The following is a 19,144-nucleotide window of genomic DNA, read 5'->3' as shown; positions in this document are numbered from 1 at the left end:
AATCAATAGAGGGAACCCCAACACTAGAATCACGAACATACGCCAAATAGGCCAAACACCCCTTCTCGACCATATGCCGAGCCTTCACATATGAGATAACACTGAAGGTAGAATGACCAGGAGTCCCTCTCCACTCTAAACAAGGCATACCCGGTAAAGCTAAGGTCACAATCTTAGCGTGGCAATCCAAGATAGCGTGGTAAGGTGATAACTAGTCCATCCCCAACATAACATCGAAATTAACCATGTCTAAAAGCAACAAATCTACACGAGTCTCAAGACCCCCGATCACCACAATACAAGAACGATGGACTCGATCAACCACAATAGAATCACCCACCAGTATAGACATTAAACAAGATCACTCAATGAATCACTAGGCATGATCAGATACGGTGCAAAATAAGACGACACATATGAGTACGTAGACCCTGGATCAAATAGCACTGAAGCATCTCTATCACAAACCAGAATAATACCTGTAATGACTGCATCTGAAGCCTCAACATCGGGCCTGGCTGGAAGGGCATAACATTGGGGCTGGGGCCCACCACCCTAAACTACCTCTCTAGGACGGCCTGCTGTTGGCTGGGTGGCCTGTGGAACACTTGGGGCCTGAACCATAGCACGTGAACCTTGATGCAGAGAATTGCTCGAAGCTCGAGGGCAATACCTAGCAATGTGCCTCGTGTAGCCACAAGTAAAACAAGCCCTCGGCTATTAGGGCTGACGACCCTGGAAACTCTGAAGCGGTGGTGCATTGATAGGTGTTGGTGGTGCACTGAAGGACTGCTGATCAGAATACTGCATCAGAGGACCACGGCTACCTGAAGCACCATGAGAAATTTGAAGAGATGACTGAAAGGGCCTAGGAGGATGGCCTCTACCATATGAATCTCTACCTCCAGATGAGGTATCACTGAATCTGCCTAAATGACGGGGCCTTTTATCCGACCCATGACCATCTCCCTGTGACAGAACCATCTCAACTCTGTGGGCCACATTGGCCACCTCCTAAAAGGTGATCTCACTCCCGGTCTCCCTAGCCATCTGAAGATGAATCGGCTGAATCAGACCATCAATAAACCTCCTCACCCTCTCTCTCTCTCTCAGTAGGAAGTATGACAAGAGCATGGCGAGATAAGTCAATGAACTTGGTCTCATACTGGGTAACAATTATGGAACCCTGCTGGAAGCGCTCAAACTACCTCCGATAGGCCTCTCTCTGAGTAATGGGGAGAAACCTTTCCAGAAACAACACTGAAAACTGCTCTCAAGTCAAGGCTGGTGAACCAACTAGTCCAACTAAGCAATAATCCCTCCACCAAGTCTTGGCAGATCTAGACTAGCGAAATGTAGCAAAATCAACCCCATTGGTCTCAACAATACCCATGTTCCTGAGAACCTTGTGGCAACTGTATAGAAAATCCTGGGGATCCTCAGAAGAAGCACCGCTAAAAGTAGTAGTGAAGAGCTTGGTAAACCTATCTAGCCTCCACAAAGCATCGGCAGACATGGCTGCGCCATCGCCGTTCTGAGCTACTACACCCGGCTGGACTGACCCAACTGGCTGAACCGTTGGAGTCTGAATCTGAGGAGCCACCTGCTCCGGAGTGCGAGTAGCAGGAGTCTGAGCCCCTCCTCCAGCCTGAGAGACGGCTGGTGCTACAGGAAGTAAACCTGCTCCGGTGACACTCTCCATGAGGCCCACTAATCGGACCAGAGCATCCTGAAGAACTGGGGTAGTAATAAACCCTTCCAGGACCTGAGCTAGGCCCACCAGAACTGTTGGGCCGGAACCTCCTCGTCAAAATCAACCTGAGGCTCTGCCACTGGTGCTGCTGCTTGGGGCTGAGCTCGGCCCCTACCTCGGCCTCTAGCACGGCCTCGCCCTCGCCCTCTTCCCCTTGTAGGATCTACTGCAGGGGGCTCGCGTTGCTGAGCGATAGATGAGGAAGCGCGTGTTCTCGCCATCTGCGAAAGAACAGAGTAGGAAGACAATCAGTATTGAGAAACAAAACTGCACAACAGGAAAGAACAAATGTGAAATTTTCCTAACTTTGTAGCCTCTGGGGGATAAATATAGACGTCTCTGTACCGATCCCTTAGACTCTACTGAGCTTGTCCGTAAATTGTGAGACCTATGTAACCTAGAGCTCTGACGTCAACTTGTTACGACCCGGATTTCCCACCCTTGGGAGTCGTGATGACGCTTACTCATAGAATCCAGGCAAGCCATGAACTTAGAAATCATTAACTCCTTTATTTTAAAACTTCTTACCAATTATAACAACAAGGAAATAAACCGTTAAATAACAGCGAAATATGAAATTTAGCGGAAGTCTTAAATAAATAGAAAATGAAAATGTCTCAAAGACCATCATGTGCCTCTAACCAGAACTTGGTGTCACAACATCCACGAACTACTAAGAGTATAAATACAACTGTTTGAAAGAGATATAGCACTGTTTGTCTCGAATACATGAGATAACAGAATATCAAATATGATAGAGGAGACGTAGGGCCTGCGGACGCCTGCAAGGCTACCTCGGTGTCTCGGTGGACTGAAGCCTGGCTCCCAAGCTATTGTTGCTGACCAAAAGCTACCCCGGTATCTGCACAGAGTGCAGAGTGTAGTATCAGCACAACCAACCCCATGTGCTGGTAAGTGTCTGGCCTAACCCCGGCGAGGTAGTGATGAGGCTAGGACCAGACTCCAGATAAACCTGTGCAGTTATATAATATATGGCGGAAAAAGTAAACACGTAATAAGCAGTCAAAGCTGGGGAAAGGGAAACATGCTTCGGGGGTAGCAGATAAAACAGAATATCAACGAATAATAGGGAAACTACAACTTAACTTCTAACACGGATAAAAAGAAATAAGGCAACTTTCACTTTAAGTTTCATCTTGTTGCAGGCGTGCAACCCGATCTCATTTCTCATATCTTGTGGTAGGCGTACCGCCCGCTCCCATTTTATTATATCTTGTGGTAGGCGTACCTCCCGCTCACATTTCATTATATCTCGTGGTAGGCATACCACCCGCTCCCATTTCATTATATCTCGTGGTAGGCGTACCACCCGCTCCCATTTCATTATATCTCGTGGTAGGCGTACCACCCGCTCCCATTTACAAGTCATCACAAAATTACAAGAAATTCCGGCAAGGGAACAAAAATAATATAATAACTTCTCGGCAAGGGAACAATAATATCGAAACAGTCATCCCAGCAAGGGAGAATCAGCTATAACCAAATCCTAACTCATTTTGTACACGGCTCAGTTAATCACAATACTCAATCATAACTAAGATCTACGAGGATAAACTCAATCTTTACTCAATATAGGAGATCATTAATTAAAGCATCCGAAGTGCCATCTAAGAGCACAACAACGTTCAAATTTAAGACCCACGGTCATGCTCGACCTCAACATATAGATACTCGTTACCATGCCTATACGTCGCACTCAACAAGAAGCAAGTAGCAAATAGGACTCAACTCCTAATCCCTCAAGCTGAGGTTAGACCGAACACTTACATCAAACTTCCATGGCCAACTCAATTCTCGAACACCGCTTTTCCTCTCAAATTCGACTCTAACCCAATCGAATCTATACATAATTGACTTAATATCATCAATATGTGCTAAACAATCCAATTCCAATGTTCAATTATTACTTTCCAATCATTCTTCCCAAAATCCCAAAAATTGACTCCGGGCCTGCTTGGTCAACACACGAGGTTCAGACCAAAACCCAATCACCCATTCGCCCACGAGCCCGAATATATAATTTATTTTCAAATCCGACCCCAAAACGAGGTCTATATCACGAATAATCAAAAAGCCTTAACTCTATCCAAATCCCTAATTTTACCCTTAATTACATGTTTTAGGCCTAAAAATCTAGTGGATGTTGATGGAAAATGAAGAAAACAAGTTAAAGATTACTTACCCAAGAGATTATGGTGAAAAGAAGCTTCAAAAATCGCCTAAGAGCTTTGGAGAAGAAGAGGTTTGTGAAATTTTTATAAAATTTCGAAAGTGTTCTGTTTTTGTTTTTTTTTTTTAAAATCACTGAGCGAAAATGCTCTTCGCGTTCGCGATAGACCCTTCGTGTTCATGATGGGTCAGGCCTATAGACCTTCGCGTTTGAGTGAACGGGCTCGCATTCGCGGAGAGTCATCTCCTCGAGCCCTCGCGTTCGCATCCAAAGGGTCGTGTTCGCGTAAGACAAATGCCCCACCCCGCCAGGCTCGATTGGCCTTCGCGTTCGCATGGCCAGGACCGCATTCGTGAAGGGATATCCCCCCAGTGCCTCGCGTTTGTGACCTGAGCTATGCGTTTCCGTAGAAGGAAATTCCTTCAGCAACAATTAATGCATCGCGTTTGCGTGGGTTCTCCCAACAACACAAAGAAGAAAACATCAGTACACCAGATCAACTGTTTCTGCAATTTTTCTTAAGTACAAAACTTTCCGAAACGCCTCCGAAACACACCCGAGCCCTCGGGGCTCCTTATCAAACATACATACTAACTCAGCAAATTCATACGAACTTATGTGTGTGATCAAATCGCCAAAATAACCTCAAAAACAATGAATCAAACCTCAAAATCAAAGGATTTTTCTCAAACTTCGTAAAACATCAACTTTAGCAATTTAGGTCCGAATCACGTCAAACGGACTCCGTTTTCAACCAAATTTTACATAAATGACTTGAACCATATATAAGACCTGTACCGGGCGCCGGAACCAAAATACGGGCCCGATACCATCACTTTCTAATCAGATTTTATTTCAAAATTCCTTAAACATTTTCAGAAAATAATTTTACTTAAAAATTTATTTCTCGGGCTTGGGACCTCGAAATTCGATTTCGGGCATACGCCCAAGTCCCATATTTTCCTACGGACCCTCCGGAACCGTCAAATCACGGGTCCGGTTCCGTTTACTCAAATGTTGACCGAAGTCAAATTTATTTATTTTAAACTCAAATTTCATCAGTTTTTACAGAATTTCATATTTAAGCTTTTCGGCTACGCGCCCGGACTACACACGCAAATCAAGGTGACTCTAAATGAGGTTTTCAAGGCCTCGGTAGCACAAAATGCAATTAGAATATTAATATTTTTACAATTTTGTTAGTGTTATAATAATTAGTATTTAATTATTTAACTGGACACAGTATATATCTATGGGTTCTAGGCTCGATATTTGAGGCCCAATAGCACCAAGCTATCCTGAATTCTTATGTTTGTCAATTTCAATATTTTTACAATTTTGTTTGTGTTATAATAATTAATATTTAATTATTTAACTGGACACATTATATATCTATGGATTTTAGGCTCGATATTTGAGGCCCAGTAGCACCAAACTATCACGAATTCTTATGTATGTCAATTTTAATATTTTTACAATTTTGTTAGTGTTATAATAATTAATATTTAATTATTTAACTGGACAGTATATCTATGGGTTCCAAGCTCGATATATGAGGCCCAGTAGCACCAAGCTATCCTAAATTCTTATGTGTATCAATATCAATATTTTTAAAATTTTGTTAGTTTTATGAATTAAATAATTAATTTTTAATTGGACAGGGTATATATCTATGAGTTCCACGCTCGATACTTACTTTGACAACATATATTAATTTGTTAGTTCTGTGTGTTTGTTATATAAATTAAATAATTAATTTTTGTAAAGTGTAATTGGATAGAGTTTGTAGTTAGTAGATACTTAAACTACAGAGATTTTGCGCTAAAAGGCTCTATATTTTACTACGCTAAAAGGTTCTATATTTTACTACGCTATAAGGCTCTATATTTTACTACGCTAAAAGGCTCTATATTTTATTACGCTATAAGGCTCTATATTTTACTACGCTATAAGGCTCTATATTTTACTACGCTAAAAGGCCACTATTCTTTAAGCAAATAAATAATCCAAACTAAATAAAAACAACAAACATATGAACATAACATTTACGAAATTACATATAAAATAGTAAAAGAAATTTATGAACATTTTTATTAACAATAAAAATTATTTCTCAACCTTTAATTATTTTTTTTAAACACTAATAATTTAATCCGGGTAAAAATAACATACAAATTTAATCGCACAAAAAAACACAAATCAACGTGGAAACACATTCAAGAAAATAAATATGCATAATTATATGAGTTTTGACATAAACTAAAAAATTTGAAATTTTGAGCCCGAAACAAGGAAACCACAACAATCGAAGGCTTGGGTTGTATGCGGGACCTACACTCTTCACTTTTTGTGTGATGGGCGGGGCTCAATCAAACTTTTTTTTAAATCGAGGGGGGGGGGCCGCTGGAAAGGGGTGGGGTATTTTTTAAAGAAACCTTCTGGTTTCTGTCGTGGGGAAGACTGTGGGTTTATAATAATAGAAAAACGCAGTATAATATTACGTTTTCCTAAAATGCAATATTATACTACATTTTTTTTTAATGGTTAACTTTTTGTTAAACTAAAATACAGTATAATATTGTGTTTTAGTTTAGTTAGAAAAGTAATTTTTTTTAACTGTATAAAGATATTTTGAACCTCAAATACCATTATTTAGGTTTCGGACTCATAGAAACGAAACTAGAAACAAAACTAAAACTATTTTCTCTAGATAACAAAGACAAAACTTCTTGAGACTCTTGAGTAGGGGACTGTAGTAGATACAACTAGACCCTCCTTAGCTTGGACTAAAAATCAGAGGCCTTTTTCAGTTTTCACTGAAAGCTAAGACTGCAAGATACATCCAATAAAGGAAAAAATCAGACTACATTTTAGTTGCTAACTAGTTTTTTGACCAACAACAACAACAAATTTAGTGTAATCTCACAAGTAGAGTCTAGGAAGAGTACGCAAGACTTACTCCTACATTGTGAAAGCATAGAGACTGCTTCCGATAAACCCTCGGGATTAAAAAACACAAACAAGAAGCAACTAACAATAACAACACAAGAAAAAAAAACAAAAATACTATGTGTAATAACAATAATCTAAAAGTAAATACAAAAATACTACTAACAATACTATAAGAATGACACAATATCGACTGACAAATATCTAGGAACACAAAAATATAAGAATAGTACTAATATCGTTGATAAGATTAGGAGAAACTCTCAACTACCTATCAACATACAATTCTAATTCTCAACCTACACACCTTTCTATCGAGGGTCATGTCCTCGTTAACCTGAAGCAATGTCATGTTCTGACTAATTACCTCTCTCCAATACTTCTTTGACCTACCTCTATCCTTCCTCAAACCCGCCACGGTCGACCTCTCACACCTTCTAACTAGGACGTTGATGTCTCTACTCATCACATGCTCGAACTATCTCAGCCTCGATTCCCGCAATTTGTCTTCGAACCACTCCCACGTGACCTAGTTTTTTGACCAAAGAGTAAAAAGTTGAATTTATACATACTTTCCATTTAAATGGCATTCTCTTAATTTTTCCTAAATGGAGTAATTCTTTCGTTACGTTTAAAAATTATTTTAATTAAACATTCTTATTTTATAAGGTTTTTGTTGAAATTAATAAATATGACATGCGATTAACGTAGTCAAGATGTGTGTGCGAAAGATCTTCAAGTTTCTGTCTTAGGATTATCAGTACTTACCTAACATTTAACATGTTGTGTGAGTACGATAAAAATTAATTAATAGTTGCATTACTTAAGAAAGGGAGAACCCCATTCATAAGAAAACAAAAAATTAGTCTGTATACCATTAGGAGTATCACATTCAATGGCCTTAGAAAACGATGTCAAAGAAGAAGATATATGGTACGTAGGTAATAAAATAAATTGAAGTAATAAAGATATTTATAAAAATAACTAAGAGTCATTAATACAAGCCAAGACTAGTTCCTATGCTGTCTTTTCAAAAGCGGAAACAACAGAATAGGGAGATTACTAGCATGTTCGGTCAAGACCAAAAATATTTATTTTTTTAGAAAGTTGATACCAGATGATAGCTAATATTTACATTGTAATTTAGCCGCACTTTAGCTAATTTTGATTGTAAAAGATAACAAAATGCTCTAATTATGAGTTTATTACTTTGCAGGAGCCACTCCGAGCTAGGAGAAAGCTAAAAGAGTCTTTTGGAGTCAATATGGAGCATGTAAGGCCAATAGGAGGATAACACGATCAAAAAAGAGAAGAAAAAGCAAGGATGGAATACGCACCCAGGTTCGCGGTCAATCTGCGGTCGCGGACAGAACAAATGTTGAATCCGCGGCCGCGGACGGGGTGCTTGGAGCCAAACATTGCAAGGTCAATTGTGTAATTTTCAGGATGACTCTCCTTGACCTATAAGAAGCCCAGCTCGCCCAAATAGAAGATATTGAGGTTTTTGAAGCGTTTTTGAAGGCAAGAGCAGGCAAGAAGAAAGAGAGAAGATTCGGCATAGAGTTTTTTATCTTTCTTCGTCTTATTTTTATCATTGAGAATGAATTATATCATTATGATTGTGAAAATAATTATGCGTAGCTAAACTTCTAATCTAGGGTTGATGGAACCAATTGTTGGATGAAGTCTTGATTACGTTTTGATATAATTAAGCCGTTTCTTAATCTATAATTGTTCAACTATGTGTTTTCCTGTGATTAATTGAAAGGGCCCTTGATTAATCATGTCTAGTTACCTTGTGTTGCTTGAGAAAGAACATTGTGTTAGATTGTTGTTGAACAACACCACTTTCGGGTAAGTGAAGAGATTAATTACTTGAATTTAAAAGCAGGGTTAGAGATAACGAAGCTTTGGTGGAATAATTCTGAGTTTCATAAATTGTTAACTAGAGTAGTTCGAGAGAATACTTCTAGTAAATTATCGTCATTGATCGAGAGATAATTGCGTTAACCCATAACTCATATTACTTATAGAGTATTACAGCGAGATTATAGCTAACGTGTCAGGAATTAATCCGACAATTGGGGAAATCAATAACCCTAGACTATTTTACCATTAAATTCAACTTTATTCTTGATTATTGCTAGTTTTATTATTATTTTTTATTAGTTAACTAAATTCTACTCATTATCCATTAAAAATCTTGCATCCGGGGATTGTTTGAGCTATTCATTAGCAGTGTTAAAAGTTGTAGTAAATAGGTTAGTTCCCTGTGGGATTCGGCTCCGGACTGAACCGGATTATATATTTGCAGCGACCGCTTAGTCCTTTTTATAAGGCGTAGTTGGGCGTGATCAAATTTTGGCGCCGTTGCCGGGGAGCTAACAGTGTTATTTATTGCAACTTTGAAGAATTGCTAGGATTATTAGTTTTGATAAAATTTTCGTGGTGTAAAATATTTCGATTGAAATTCTCACTGTTGCACTCTTTTGTAACTCAGGTGCATGCCTAGAAGCTCTTCGAGAACTAGTGAACTCTTTGAAGGACTCTCAGATCCCGAGAAAGCATTCTGGACATAGAACCGGGCTAACAAGAAGAGCAAACAGTTGAAACAAAACAAACAAATTGAAATTGAAATGGGTGACGTAGATAACGTCAACGGGAACAACACGAATGATCGAGATGACCCAAACGTTAGAGTGGTAGCACCTCTTGTGCCGGAAGCTTCTCTTTATGATTTGGCACAACCAACCGCGGACAACTTGGCCACATCAATTGCGGTTCCTCAGATACAAGCGGAGATATTCCAGGTTACCAACAACATGCTGCACCAGTTGCAGAATAAAAGGTTGTTCTCCGGGTCATACATCGAAGACCCACAACAACATCTGAAGAACTTTCTATCAATATATGTCACTCAAAAACAGATGAATGTGACTCCTGAGGAAATCAAATTATTATTGTTCCCATTCTCAGTAATAGGGGAGTCTCAAACTTGGCTGAATTCACTCCCAATAAACTCCATTGCTACTTGGGAGGAACTAGTCAAGCAGTTCTTAAACAAGTTTTATCCACCCAACAAAACTGCGAGGCAAATTGATAAGATATTGCAATTTAGGCAGAAACCGACTGAGACTTTGCAAGAGACCTGGGAGAGGTTTAAGGGCATGTTGGTGAAGTGCACTCACCATGGCAATCCAAATCAGATGCTGGGACATAGATTCTATATGGGTTTGGCTGACAGTCTAAATGCCAATATAGATGCTTCTGCCGGGGGTGCATTCCTGAGCAAAACTTTCACAGAGTGCAAGATTCTTCTTGATAAGATGTCTCAAAATTCATGCTGGATGACGAGAGAAACAACACTCACTCCAATACTGCATTCTGTCGCTCTTGACCCAAACAACACACATGAAGAAAACATAGCCAATCTTATGACCTAGATGAGCTTGCTGACAAAGAAAATTGATGAGATGGGTACGAAACAGGTCCACATTATGGATACCACAAATGGAGTCTTGTGCACTCCTTGCATAAACCAGTCATATGTGTGCTCGTGGAGTGGAGAGAATGACAACCGGGGATTCACAGAAGACATGAATTATGTAAATAATTTTGGAGGTCAGAGGCAAGGTGGGCAGTAATGGGGACCAACAACAAACCAGTTGTACAGACCGAACCAGCCACAACACAATCCCAATCTAGGAGGAGCACGACCACAAGGCCAAGTCATACCATATCAAAGGCAATATGGCTATAATCAGCAACACCAGCAATAGTTGACCTACCAACCACCTCATCAGCAGCAGGATTGTAACATGATCGAAATTAGGGGTATGTTGCAACAACCCATTGGGACAAAATGGAAAGATGCAAGAGAAGTTAGTTGTACATGATTTAGCAATCAAAAGCACTGGAACTCAATTGGGACAACTATCTATGGCCTTGAACAATCGCCTACAAGGAACATTACCTGCAGATACAAACATTAATCCAAAGAAGCAGAACCCAAATCAACTCATGACAGTGCGTCTCAGGAATGAGAGAGATTTAAACAGGGAGCAAGAAGTTGCTTAATCCAGGAGAGAGACAACGCCAACTACTCTAGCTACTCCAGTTACATTAGAGATCGATGAGTTGGCAGAGCTCACCGAAGTTGTAATCGAGCAAGCACAGGTTGACAAGGGTAAGGAGAAGGAAGGTGAACAACTCCCAGAACAGGTAGTAGAAAAAGCTTCCAGCAAGGAAAAGACACAAAGCAGTGGGTAGAGGTTGATTCCTGCACCATTCCCTCAGAGGTTGGCAAAGCAAAAGAAAGATGATCAATACAGGAAATTCATGGAAATGCTCAGACAAATTCAATTGAATATTCCACTGATGGATGCCTTGAGGGAAATTCCAGGGAATGCAAAAATGATGAAGGACCTGATGTCGCGAAAATTTGACTTCCAGGACCTGTCCACTGTAACTCTGACGCAGACCTACAGCGCGGTAGTGACAAGACCTATGGCTCAAAAGGTGTCTGATCCAGGTAGTTTCACTGTCCCATGTACCATTGGGAGTTATGCTTTTGCTAAAACAATGTGTGATTTGGGAGCCAATATAAACTTGATGCCCTTGGCAATCTATAGAAAACTAGCCATTGGCAGAGCTAGACCGACCTTAATATTGTTGCAACTAGCTGATCGCACAATGAAAAGACTGACTGGAATTCTTGATGATGTGCTTGTTCAAGTGGGGAAATTTGTATTCCCTGCAGACTTTGTCATTCTTGACTGTCAAGTGGATGAAGAGATACCAATCATTCTGGGCAGGCCGTTTCTAGCCATTGGGAGATCATTGATTGATTGTGAGATTGGGGAATTGAAAATGAGGTTGAACAATGAAGAAATCATTTTCAATGTTCAACAATCTATGAGGAGACCCAGCGAATTTGCAAATTGCTCACTAGTGGAGGCCGTAGATGTGATACTATAAGAGGAGGATGAGACTATTAATGTCAGGGATCCGCTAGAAGCTTGCTTGATGAATCTGGAAAATATGGATGGTGACGAGTTGGCAGAGTGGGTCATGGATCTCGAAGGTCAAGGGTTCTGGACAAGGGAACCCCAGATCGAGCCCCTACACATAGAAGAAAGAACAACAACACCTGCGAAACCATCGATAGAGGAGCCACCATAGTTGGACCTAAAACCGCTTCCATCTCACCTTAGGTATGCTTTTTCTTAGGTCCTAATTCTACTTTGCCTATTATTATATCATCCAGTTTGCTAGCTGTGCAGGTAGAGAAACTCCTACAAGTATTACAGGAATGTAAGACTGCCATTGGTTGGACCACGACAGACATAAAATGCATCAGCCCAACTTTTTGTATGCACAAGATTCTCTTGGAAGAAGGGCACAAACCTTCTAGAGAACATCAACGAAGGCTGAACCCGAATTTGAAAGAGGTGGTGAAGTAGGAAGTGATCAAATGGTTAGATGCGGGTATCATCTTCCCCATCTCTGACAGCAATTGGGTCAGCCATGTTCAGTATGTGTCGAAAAAAGGAGGAATGACGGTCGTACAAAATGAAAATAATGAGTTGATCTCAACTCGTACAGTCACGAGATGGAGGATTTGCATGGATTATCGAAAATTGAGCATAGCCACCCGGAAGGACCATATTCCCTTGCCATTCATTAACCAAATATTGGATAGGTTGGCTGGGCGATCTCACTTTCTTGGATGGATATTCGGGGTACAATAAGATCTCAATATCCCTCGACGACAGAGAGAAAAAATTCTTCACCTGTCCGTATGGCATCTTTGCCTTTCGAAGAATGCCTTTTGGGCTTTGTAATGCGATGGCTACATTCCCACGATGTATGTTAGCCATTTTCACGAACATGATTGAAGACATTATGGAGGTATTTATGGATGATTTCTCCGTGGTGGGGGATTAATTCGAGGACTGTCTTCATAATTTAAAAAGAGTTCTCAGAAGACGTGTGGAGACAAAATTAGTGCTGAATTGGAAAAAGTGCCATTTTATGGTACAAGAAGGGATAGTCTTGGGGCATCGAGTGTCCAGTAAAGTAATTGAGGTTGACCATGCTAAGGTTGATGTGATTGATAAGTTGCTACCGCCTACTTCGGTCAAGGCAGTAAGAAGTTTCCTTGGGCAGGCCGGGTTCTACAGGCGATTCATAAAAGATTTCTCTAAGATTGCTAACCCCTTATGTAAACTCCTTGAAAAGGATCAGCCCTTTGTGTTTCTAATGATTGCAGGTTGGTATTTGAGGAACTGAAGAAGAGATTGGTGACTGCATCCATCATTGTTGCACCCAACTGGGAGCAACCGTTCGAGATCATGTGCGATGCAAGTGACTATGCTATAGGAGCAGTCTTGGGGCACCGAAAGGATAAACTAATGCACCCAATTTACTATGCAAGCATAACTCTAAGCGGTGTATAGCTCAATTACACCGTGACGGAAAAAGAGATGTTGGCTGTAGTTTTTGCATTCGACAAATTCAGATCATACTTGATTGGTTCAAAAGTTATTGTTTATACTGACCATGCAGCAATTAGGTACTTGATAGCAAAGAAGGAGACAAAGTAACTCTTGATTCGCTGGGTTCTTTTGCTACAAGAATTCGATTTGGAAATCCGTGACAGAAAAGGGACAGAGAACCAAATAGCAGACCACCTCTCAAGGTTGGAAGGAGCTGAAAGGAAGGTAGAGGTTGAGTATATAACAGAGACATTCCCGGATGAACAGTTACTAGCAGTGACAATGGAGGAGACGCCATGGTATACTGATATTGATAATTATTTAGCAAGTGGTATTGTACCTTATGAACTCTCTTCAATTCAAAAGAAAAAGTTCTTTCGCAACTGTCGATCTTATTATTGGAATGAACCTCTACTGTTTAAAATATGTGTAGATAACATGATCCGGAGGTGTATCCCCAAGAAAGATCATATTTATTTTTGCAGGCTTGCCATACTTTACCATACGGTGGATACTTTGGAGGAATTCAGACAACACTTAAGGTGTTGGAATCGGGTTTGTATTGGCCAACTTTGTTCAAGGATGCCTAAATTGGGTGAAAAGTTGCAATGAGTGCCAAAGGACAGGCAACATATCTCGGTGTCACGAGATGCCGATGATTACCATTCAAGAGGTGGAGGTATTTAACATGTGGGGGATTGACTTTATGGGGCCATTCGTCAGCTCGTATGGTAACAAATATATACTGGTGGCAGTTGACTATGTCTCCAAATGGATTGAAGCTGTGGCTCTCCCAACCAATGATGCAAAAGGGGTAACATGTTTTTTAAAGAAACACTCATTCATACGTTTTGGCACCCCGAGAGCTATAATAAGTGATGGTGGAACCCATTTTTGCAATAGAGCGTTCGCACGACTATTGGAAAAGTATGGAGTTCGTCATAAGGTGACCACCCCTTATCACCCACAGTCAAGCGGGCAAGTTGAAGTGTCAAATAGGGAAATTAAAAGTGTCCTTACAGAAATAGTGAATGCAACAAGGACTGATTGGGCGAAGAAGCTGGATGATGCATTGTGGGCGTACCATACATCATTCAAAACTCCAATTGGTATGTCACCGTACAAGTTGGTGTTTAGAAAGGCATGCCACCTTCCGGTAAAGCTTGAACATAAAGCACTTTGGGCATTGCTGCAGTTGAATTTGGATATAGAGACCGCAGGCACCAGTAGAGTCATTGGGTTACATGAGCTCGAGGAATTAAGGTTGCAGACATTCGAGAGTGCTAGACTATACAAAGAAAGGATGAAACTAATGCATGATAAGCATATCTTGGACCGGAACTTCAAACCCGAAGAGCTAGTGTTGTTATACAACTCGAGATTGAGATTGTTTACGGGTAAGTTGAAGTCCCGATGGTCAGGACCCTTTAGAGTGGTGAAAATGTTCTTAAGTGGAGTTGTGGAGATTGAATCAGAAGATGGGACAAATAAGTTCACGGTGAATGGGCAAAGGTTGAAACATTACCTTGGAATGGCCGAAGAAAAAGGGGATATAGTGGTAATAACTTTGGAAGAGCCCCAGTACGCGAATGAGGAGTGATGATCAATGCCTGCGTCGTACCGCGACGTTACATTAGGCATTTCGTGGGAGGCAACCCGTTGATTTGTTATATTTGTTGGGTTTATGTAAGTATCCTGAGGTAGGTACAAACATAAAAAATGAATTTGGACGCCTGATTCGCAGCCGCAAATCTGACCGCGAATAGACCGAAAATTCTGCAAGAGTTCTATCTGCGGCCGCGGATCCGGTCGCGGACTTGGCGACCAGGTATTGTAAAAAAAATTATTTTTTTCTTTCTTTTCCCACCCTCCTCACCCCTTTAATTAGTTCTTAGTTAATTAAAACACCTCCCCCCAACCGGATCCCCCCTTCTCTTTTACTCCCTCCCCTTACCATAAACAACACAACTAAACAAGGTGACCATTGGGAAAGGGGCAGTGGCAGCCAGTTCAACTGATAGTGATGATTCTGAGGCATCTGAGGAGGGGGATGATGAGCAGGATGAAGTGGGGGCTGCGTCGCCCCCTCCCCCCATGAGCATGTTGTGGAAGCTGAAGGGCAATCCGGGGTTGGTCGGGTAACACGGCTGGCAGCCTTAGAGCAGGAAATGGCAGGGCTGTGGACTACAGTCACAGACTTGGGGGCTAGAGTTGATGCCTTGGCCAACCAGAATGCTAAATCCGAGAAGAAAATCATGGGCTGGTTGCGTGCGCTGGGGAGAGCGTGTCACTTAGACCCCGACACAGTCTCTAATCAAGACTGATCTTCCAGGGAAGTTCCTTTGCCTCGCACTACTTTCTATTTTATGACATGAGGACATGACATTTTTTTAGGTGTGGGGTGAGGGTTACTTCGTTGGTATGTTGTGTATATATAGGAATGTAGCTTGATTTTAATTTGATTGTAGTCGTTGGTTAGTTTGATTTTCGTTTTTGATTAGTAGTCTAAATGTGCTCGACTTGTCCCGATGACGGATATCACTCGACGGGTTTCTTGACGGTCTAAGTCGATATAAAAAAAAGATTTTCTATTGTAGGTAGTGTATCAACTACCCCTTTGTTTTTCTTTTGACCACGGTTCTTTTCCAAGGGTTTTTGTTTGAACCGGGTTAGTTAATTAGTTTTTTAAATTTTTAATATTTTTGGTACTTTTGGGCAAAGGGACAATATGGAAGGAAGATCCCTTATAGTCATTATGCCTTGAATACAGTAGATACTTTAGTGTGACGCTTAGGCTCAGTTGTTGATTCTTATTAGAGTGCCTTAAATTGTATGTTCTTAATTTGGCTTAAGTACTTTGACTAGAGCGTTTCGATGATCCAATCTGGAGTGAGTCATGTGCCATGTGTGTGTGAGGATTGTTGTATTTTGTTCACTGCATTAGATGCCTAGAACTTGCTCTATGTGTTTGCAAAGTGGAATAGTAGTTTGTTCAGTCTTGGAAATGATATAGGCGTTTCTTTGTTAAGCCATATATATATATATATATATTACCCGCCTAATTATTATGTATTGTAGTTAACCCCTTTGAGCCTGTAATCCTATTTCTTTGGCAACCACACTACGAGCCTTACCCATTTGTTTGAATTAATCATCTATTTGAGCCCTTTACCTCTCATGAGCACTTGAATTATTTTGAACTTTGTAAAAGCTAAAGTGTGGGATGGGTGGTTTGGATTTTGAGTGGAACTAATGAAATAAGGAGAAAGGTGCACTGTTTTGAACAAGTAAGAGCCACTTGAAGTGAAAGAGAAAGAAAATAATAGTGTATTGCTGCGAAAAAAATATTCCTTGATAAGGGGTGGCTCTTGATGTAATTGTGCTTAAAGAATAAGGGAGTTAATATATAGTGATATGAATGTGGAGTTATGGTTTGACAAAGGTGTGGGTTTTAAATGATAAAGGTTATGTATTTAAGTGCTTAGGGAGGTGTAGTCACTCTTATACCTAAATGTATCCTGCCCGTCCCACAGCCTACATTACAACCAAATGAAGTCCAAATTGATCCTAGACTGAATGAACTAGAATTAGTGGAGTAGTACACTAGCCTATGGTGCATTTTTTGTGGCATATGAATGTTCTTTTTGAGAGTGAGTGAGTTCTTTCTATCTTCAGTTCCTAATTGTTCTTAAATGTTATTGTGTGTGGAACCACCCTCATTTGTTATGAACGAGCACTTGATTCATGAAGGAAGGGTGAGTCTTAACCTCTGCGCTAGAGTAAGTGAGTAAAGTTAGGAATATTGTGTGGCATGGGAGAGTCAGCTCTTAAGGCGAAGATGTTACACTATTGAGCTCAATTCTTGTGAAATGTTCTTGGTGTGACGAGTTAGGGGAGTCATTTAGTGAAGTTAGGCCATTGTAGAGTGTGGTTTGATTGCTCGAGGACGAGCAGGGAATTAAGTGTGGGGTGTTGATAATAGATGATAATCATGCAAGTTAGCTAATATTTACACTCTAATTTAGCAGCACTTTACCTAAAAGATAACAAAATGCTCTAATTACGAGTTTATTGCTTTGCAGGAGCCACTCCGAGCTAGGAGAAAGCTAAAAGAGTATTTTGGAGTCAATATGGAGAATGGAAGGCCAATAGGAGGATAACACAACCGAAAAAAGAAGAAAAAGCAAGGATTGAATCCGCGCCCAGGTCCACGGTCAATCCGCGGCCGCGGACAAAACAAATGTTGAATCCGCGGTCCATCTGCAGCCGCGGACGCGGTGCTCGGAGCCAAACATTGCAAGGTCAATTGTGTAATTTTTAGGACGACTCTCCTTGACCTATAAAAAGCCCAACTCACCCAAATAAAAGATATTGAGGTTTATAAAGCGTTTTTGAAGGCAAGAACATGCAAGAAGCAAGGTAGAAGGTTCGGCATAGAGTTTTTACCTTTCTTTGTCTTATTTTTATCATTGAAAATGAATTATATCATTATGATTGTGAAAATAATTATATGTAGCTAAACCTCTAATCTAGGGTTGATGGAATCAATTGTTGGATGAAGTCTTGATTACATTTTGATATAATTAAGTCGTTTCTTAATCTATAATTGTTCAACTATGTGTTTTCCTATGATTAATTGAAAGGGCCCTTGATTAATCGTGTCTAGTTACCTTGTGTTGTTTGATAAAGAACACTGGGTTAAATTGTTGTTGAACAACACCACTTTCGAGTAAGTTAAGAGATTAATTACTTGAATTTAAAAGTAGGGTTAGAGATAACGAAGCTTTGGTGGAATAATTCTGAGTTTCATAAATTGTTAACTATAGTAGTTCGAGAGAATGCTTCTAGTAAATTATCGTAATTGATCGAGAGATAATTGTGGTAACTCAGAACTCATATTTCTTATAGAGTATTACGGTGAGATTATAGTTAACGTGTCAGGAATTAATCCGATAATTGGGGAAATCCATAACCCTAGACCATTTTACCATTGAATTCAACTCTATTCTTGATTATTGCTAGTTTTATTATTATTTTTCATTAGTTAATTAAATTCTACTCATTATCTATTAAAAATCTTGCATCCGGGGGATTGTTTGAGCTATTCATTAGCAGTGTTAAAAGTTGTAATAAATAGGTTAGTTCCCTGTGGGATTCGACTCCGGACTGAATCAGATTATATATTTGCAGCGACCGCTTAGTCCTTTTTATAAGGCGTACTTGGGCATGATCAAAAATCTTTTATTCAAAGTTGAGGCATTTTAGCAAAGTTTAAAAAAAATTGGTTTTAAGTAGAAGCAAAAGTAATTTTTGAGAAACAGAAAAAAATAGCCTCTCCACAAAAGCACTTTTGACAAAAATACATTTAAAAGTACTTTTTAAAAGCTTGATCAAACACCAATTGCTGCTCAAAAGTATTTCCAATTAATTAGCCAAACACAAACTATTTTTTCATCAAAAGTACTTTTTTAAAAGTACTTTTAAAAAAATACTTTTCAAAATAAGTTAACTTTAGAAGCTTGGTCAAATGGGCTAATAGAATCCTAGATCTAATATCATGAACTCGGATTCATACACATACAAATGAAGAATTGAAGGATCAAGCAATGTTGTAGAGAGAGAAAGTAGAGAGAAGGAAGAGAAGAAATGAAACTCTATATTAACCAACTGAGATGTACATTGTTTAACTAATATAACCACTTTCACGGTGGTTAGTGGAGATAACGTGTGAAATGACAAAAATATCCCTTCTCA

The 19,144-nt window shown here is 39.9% G+C and overlaps 1 protein-coding gene across 1 annotated transcript; it reads left to right on the top strand.

Moving 5' to 3' along the window:
* Positions 1-10,336: 10,336 nt before the first annotated feature.
* Positions 10,337-14,990, top strand: LOC138879104 (uncharacterized). Its single transcript, XM_070158682.1, has 8 exons — positions 10,337-10,533; positions 10,976-11,114; positions 11,190-11,858; positions 12,176-12,351; positions 13,165-13,248; positions 13,414-13,467; positions 13,555-13,721; positions 14,146-14,990. The coding sequence occupies exons 1-8, from the start codon at positions 10,337-10,339 to the stop codon at positions 14,988-14,990; spliced, it is 2,331 nt and encodes a 776-aa protein (XP_070014783.1).
* The last annotated feature ends 4,154 nt before the right edge of the window (positions 14,991-19,144 follow it).

This window comes from Nicotiana sylvestris, chromosome 10 (assembly GCF_000393655.2).
Source record: "Nicotiana sylvestris chromosome 10, ASM39365v2, whole genome shotgun sequence".
Taxonomy (NCBI): Eukaryota; Viridiplantae; Streptophyta; class Magnoliopsida; order Solanales; family Solanaceae; genus Nicotiana; species Nicotiana sylvestris.
This window is presented reverse-complemented; position numbering and strand designations above follow the sequence as displayed.

Bases quoted from the DNA above. Each gene is read 5' to 3' on its own strand.
- LOC138879104 (XM_070158682.1), top strand. From the start codon at position 10,337: ATGAGCTTGCTGACAAAGAAAATTGATGAGATGGGTACGAAACAGGTC. The intron at 12,352-13,164 runs GTAGGAAGTGAT...TAATGATTGCAG, and splicing joins AATTTGAAAGAGGTGGTGAA to GTTGGTATTTGAGGAACTGA. The intron at 13,468-13,554 runs GTACTTGATAGC...AATCCGTGACAG, and splicing joins ACTGACCATGCAGCAATTAG to AAAAGGGACAGAGAACCAAA.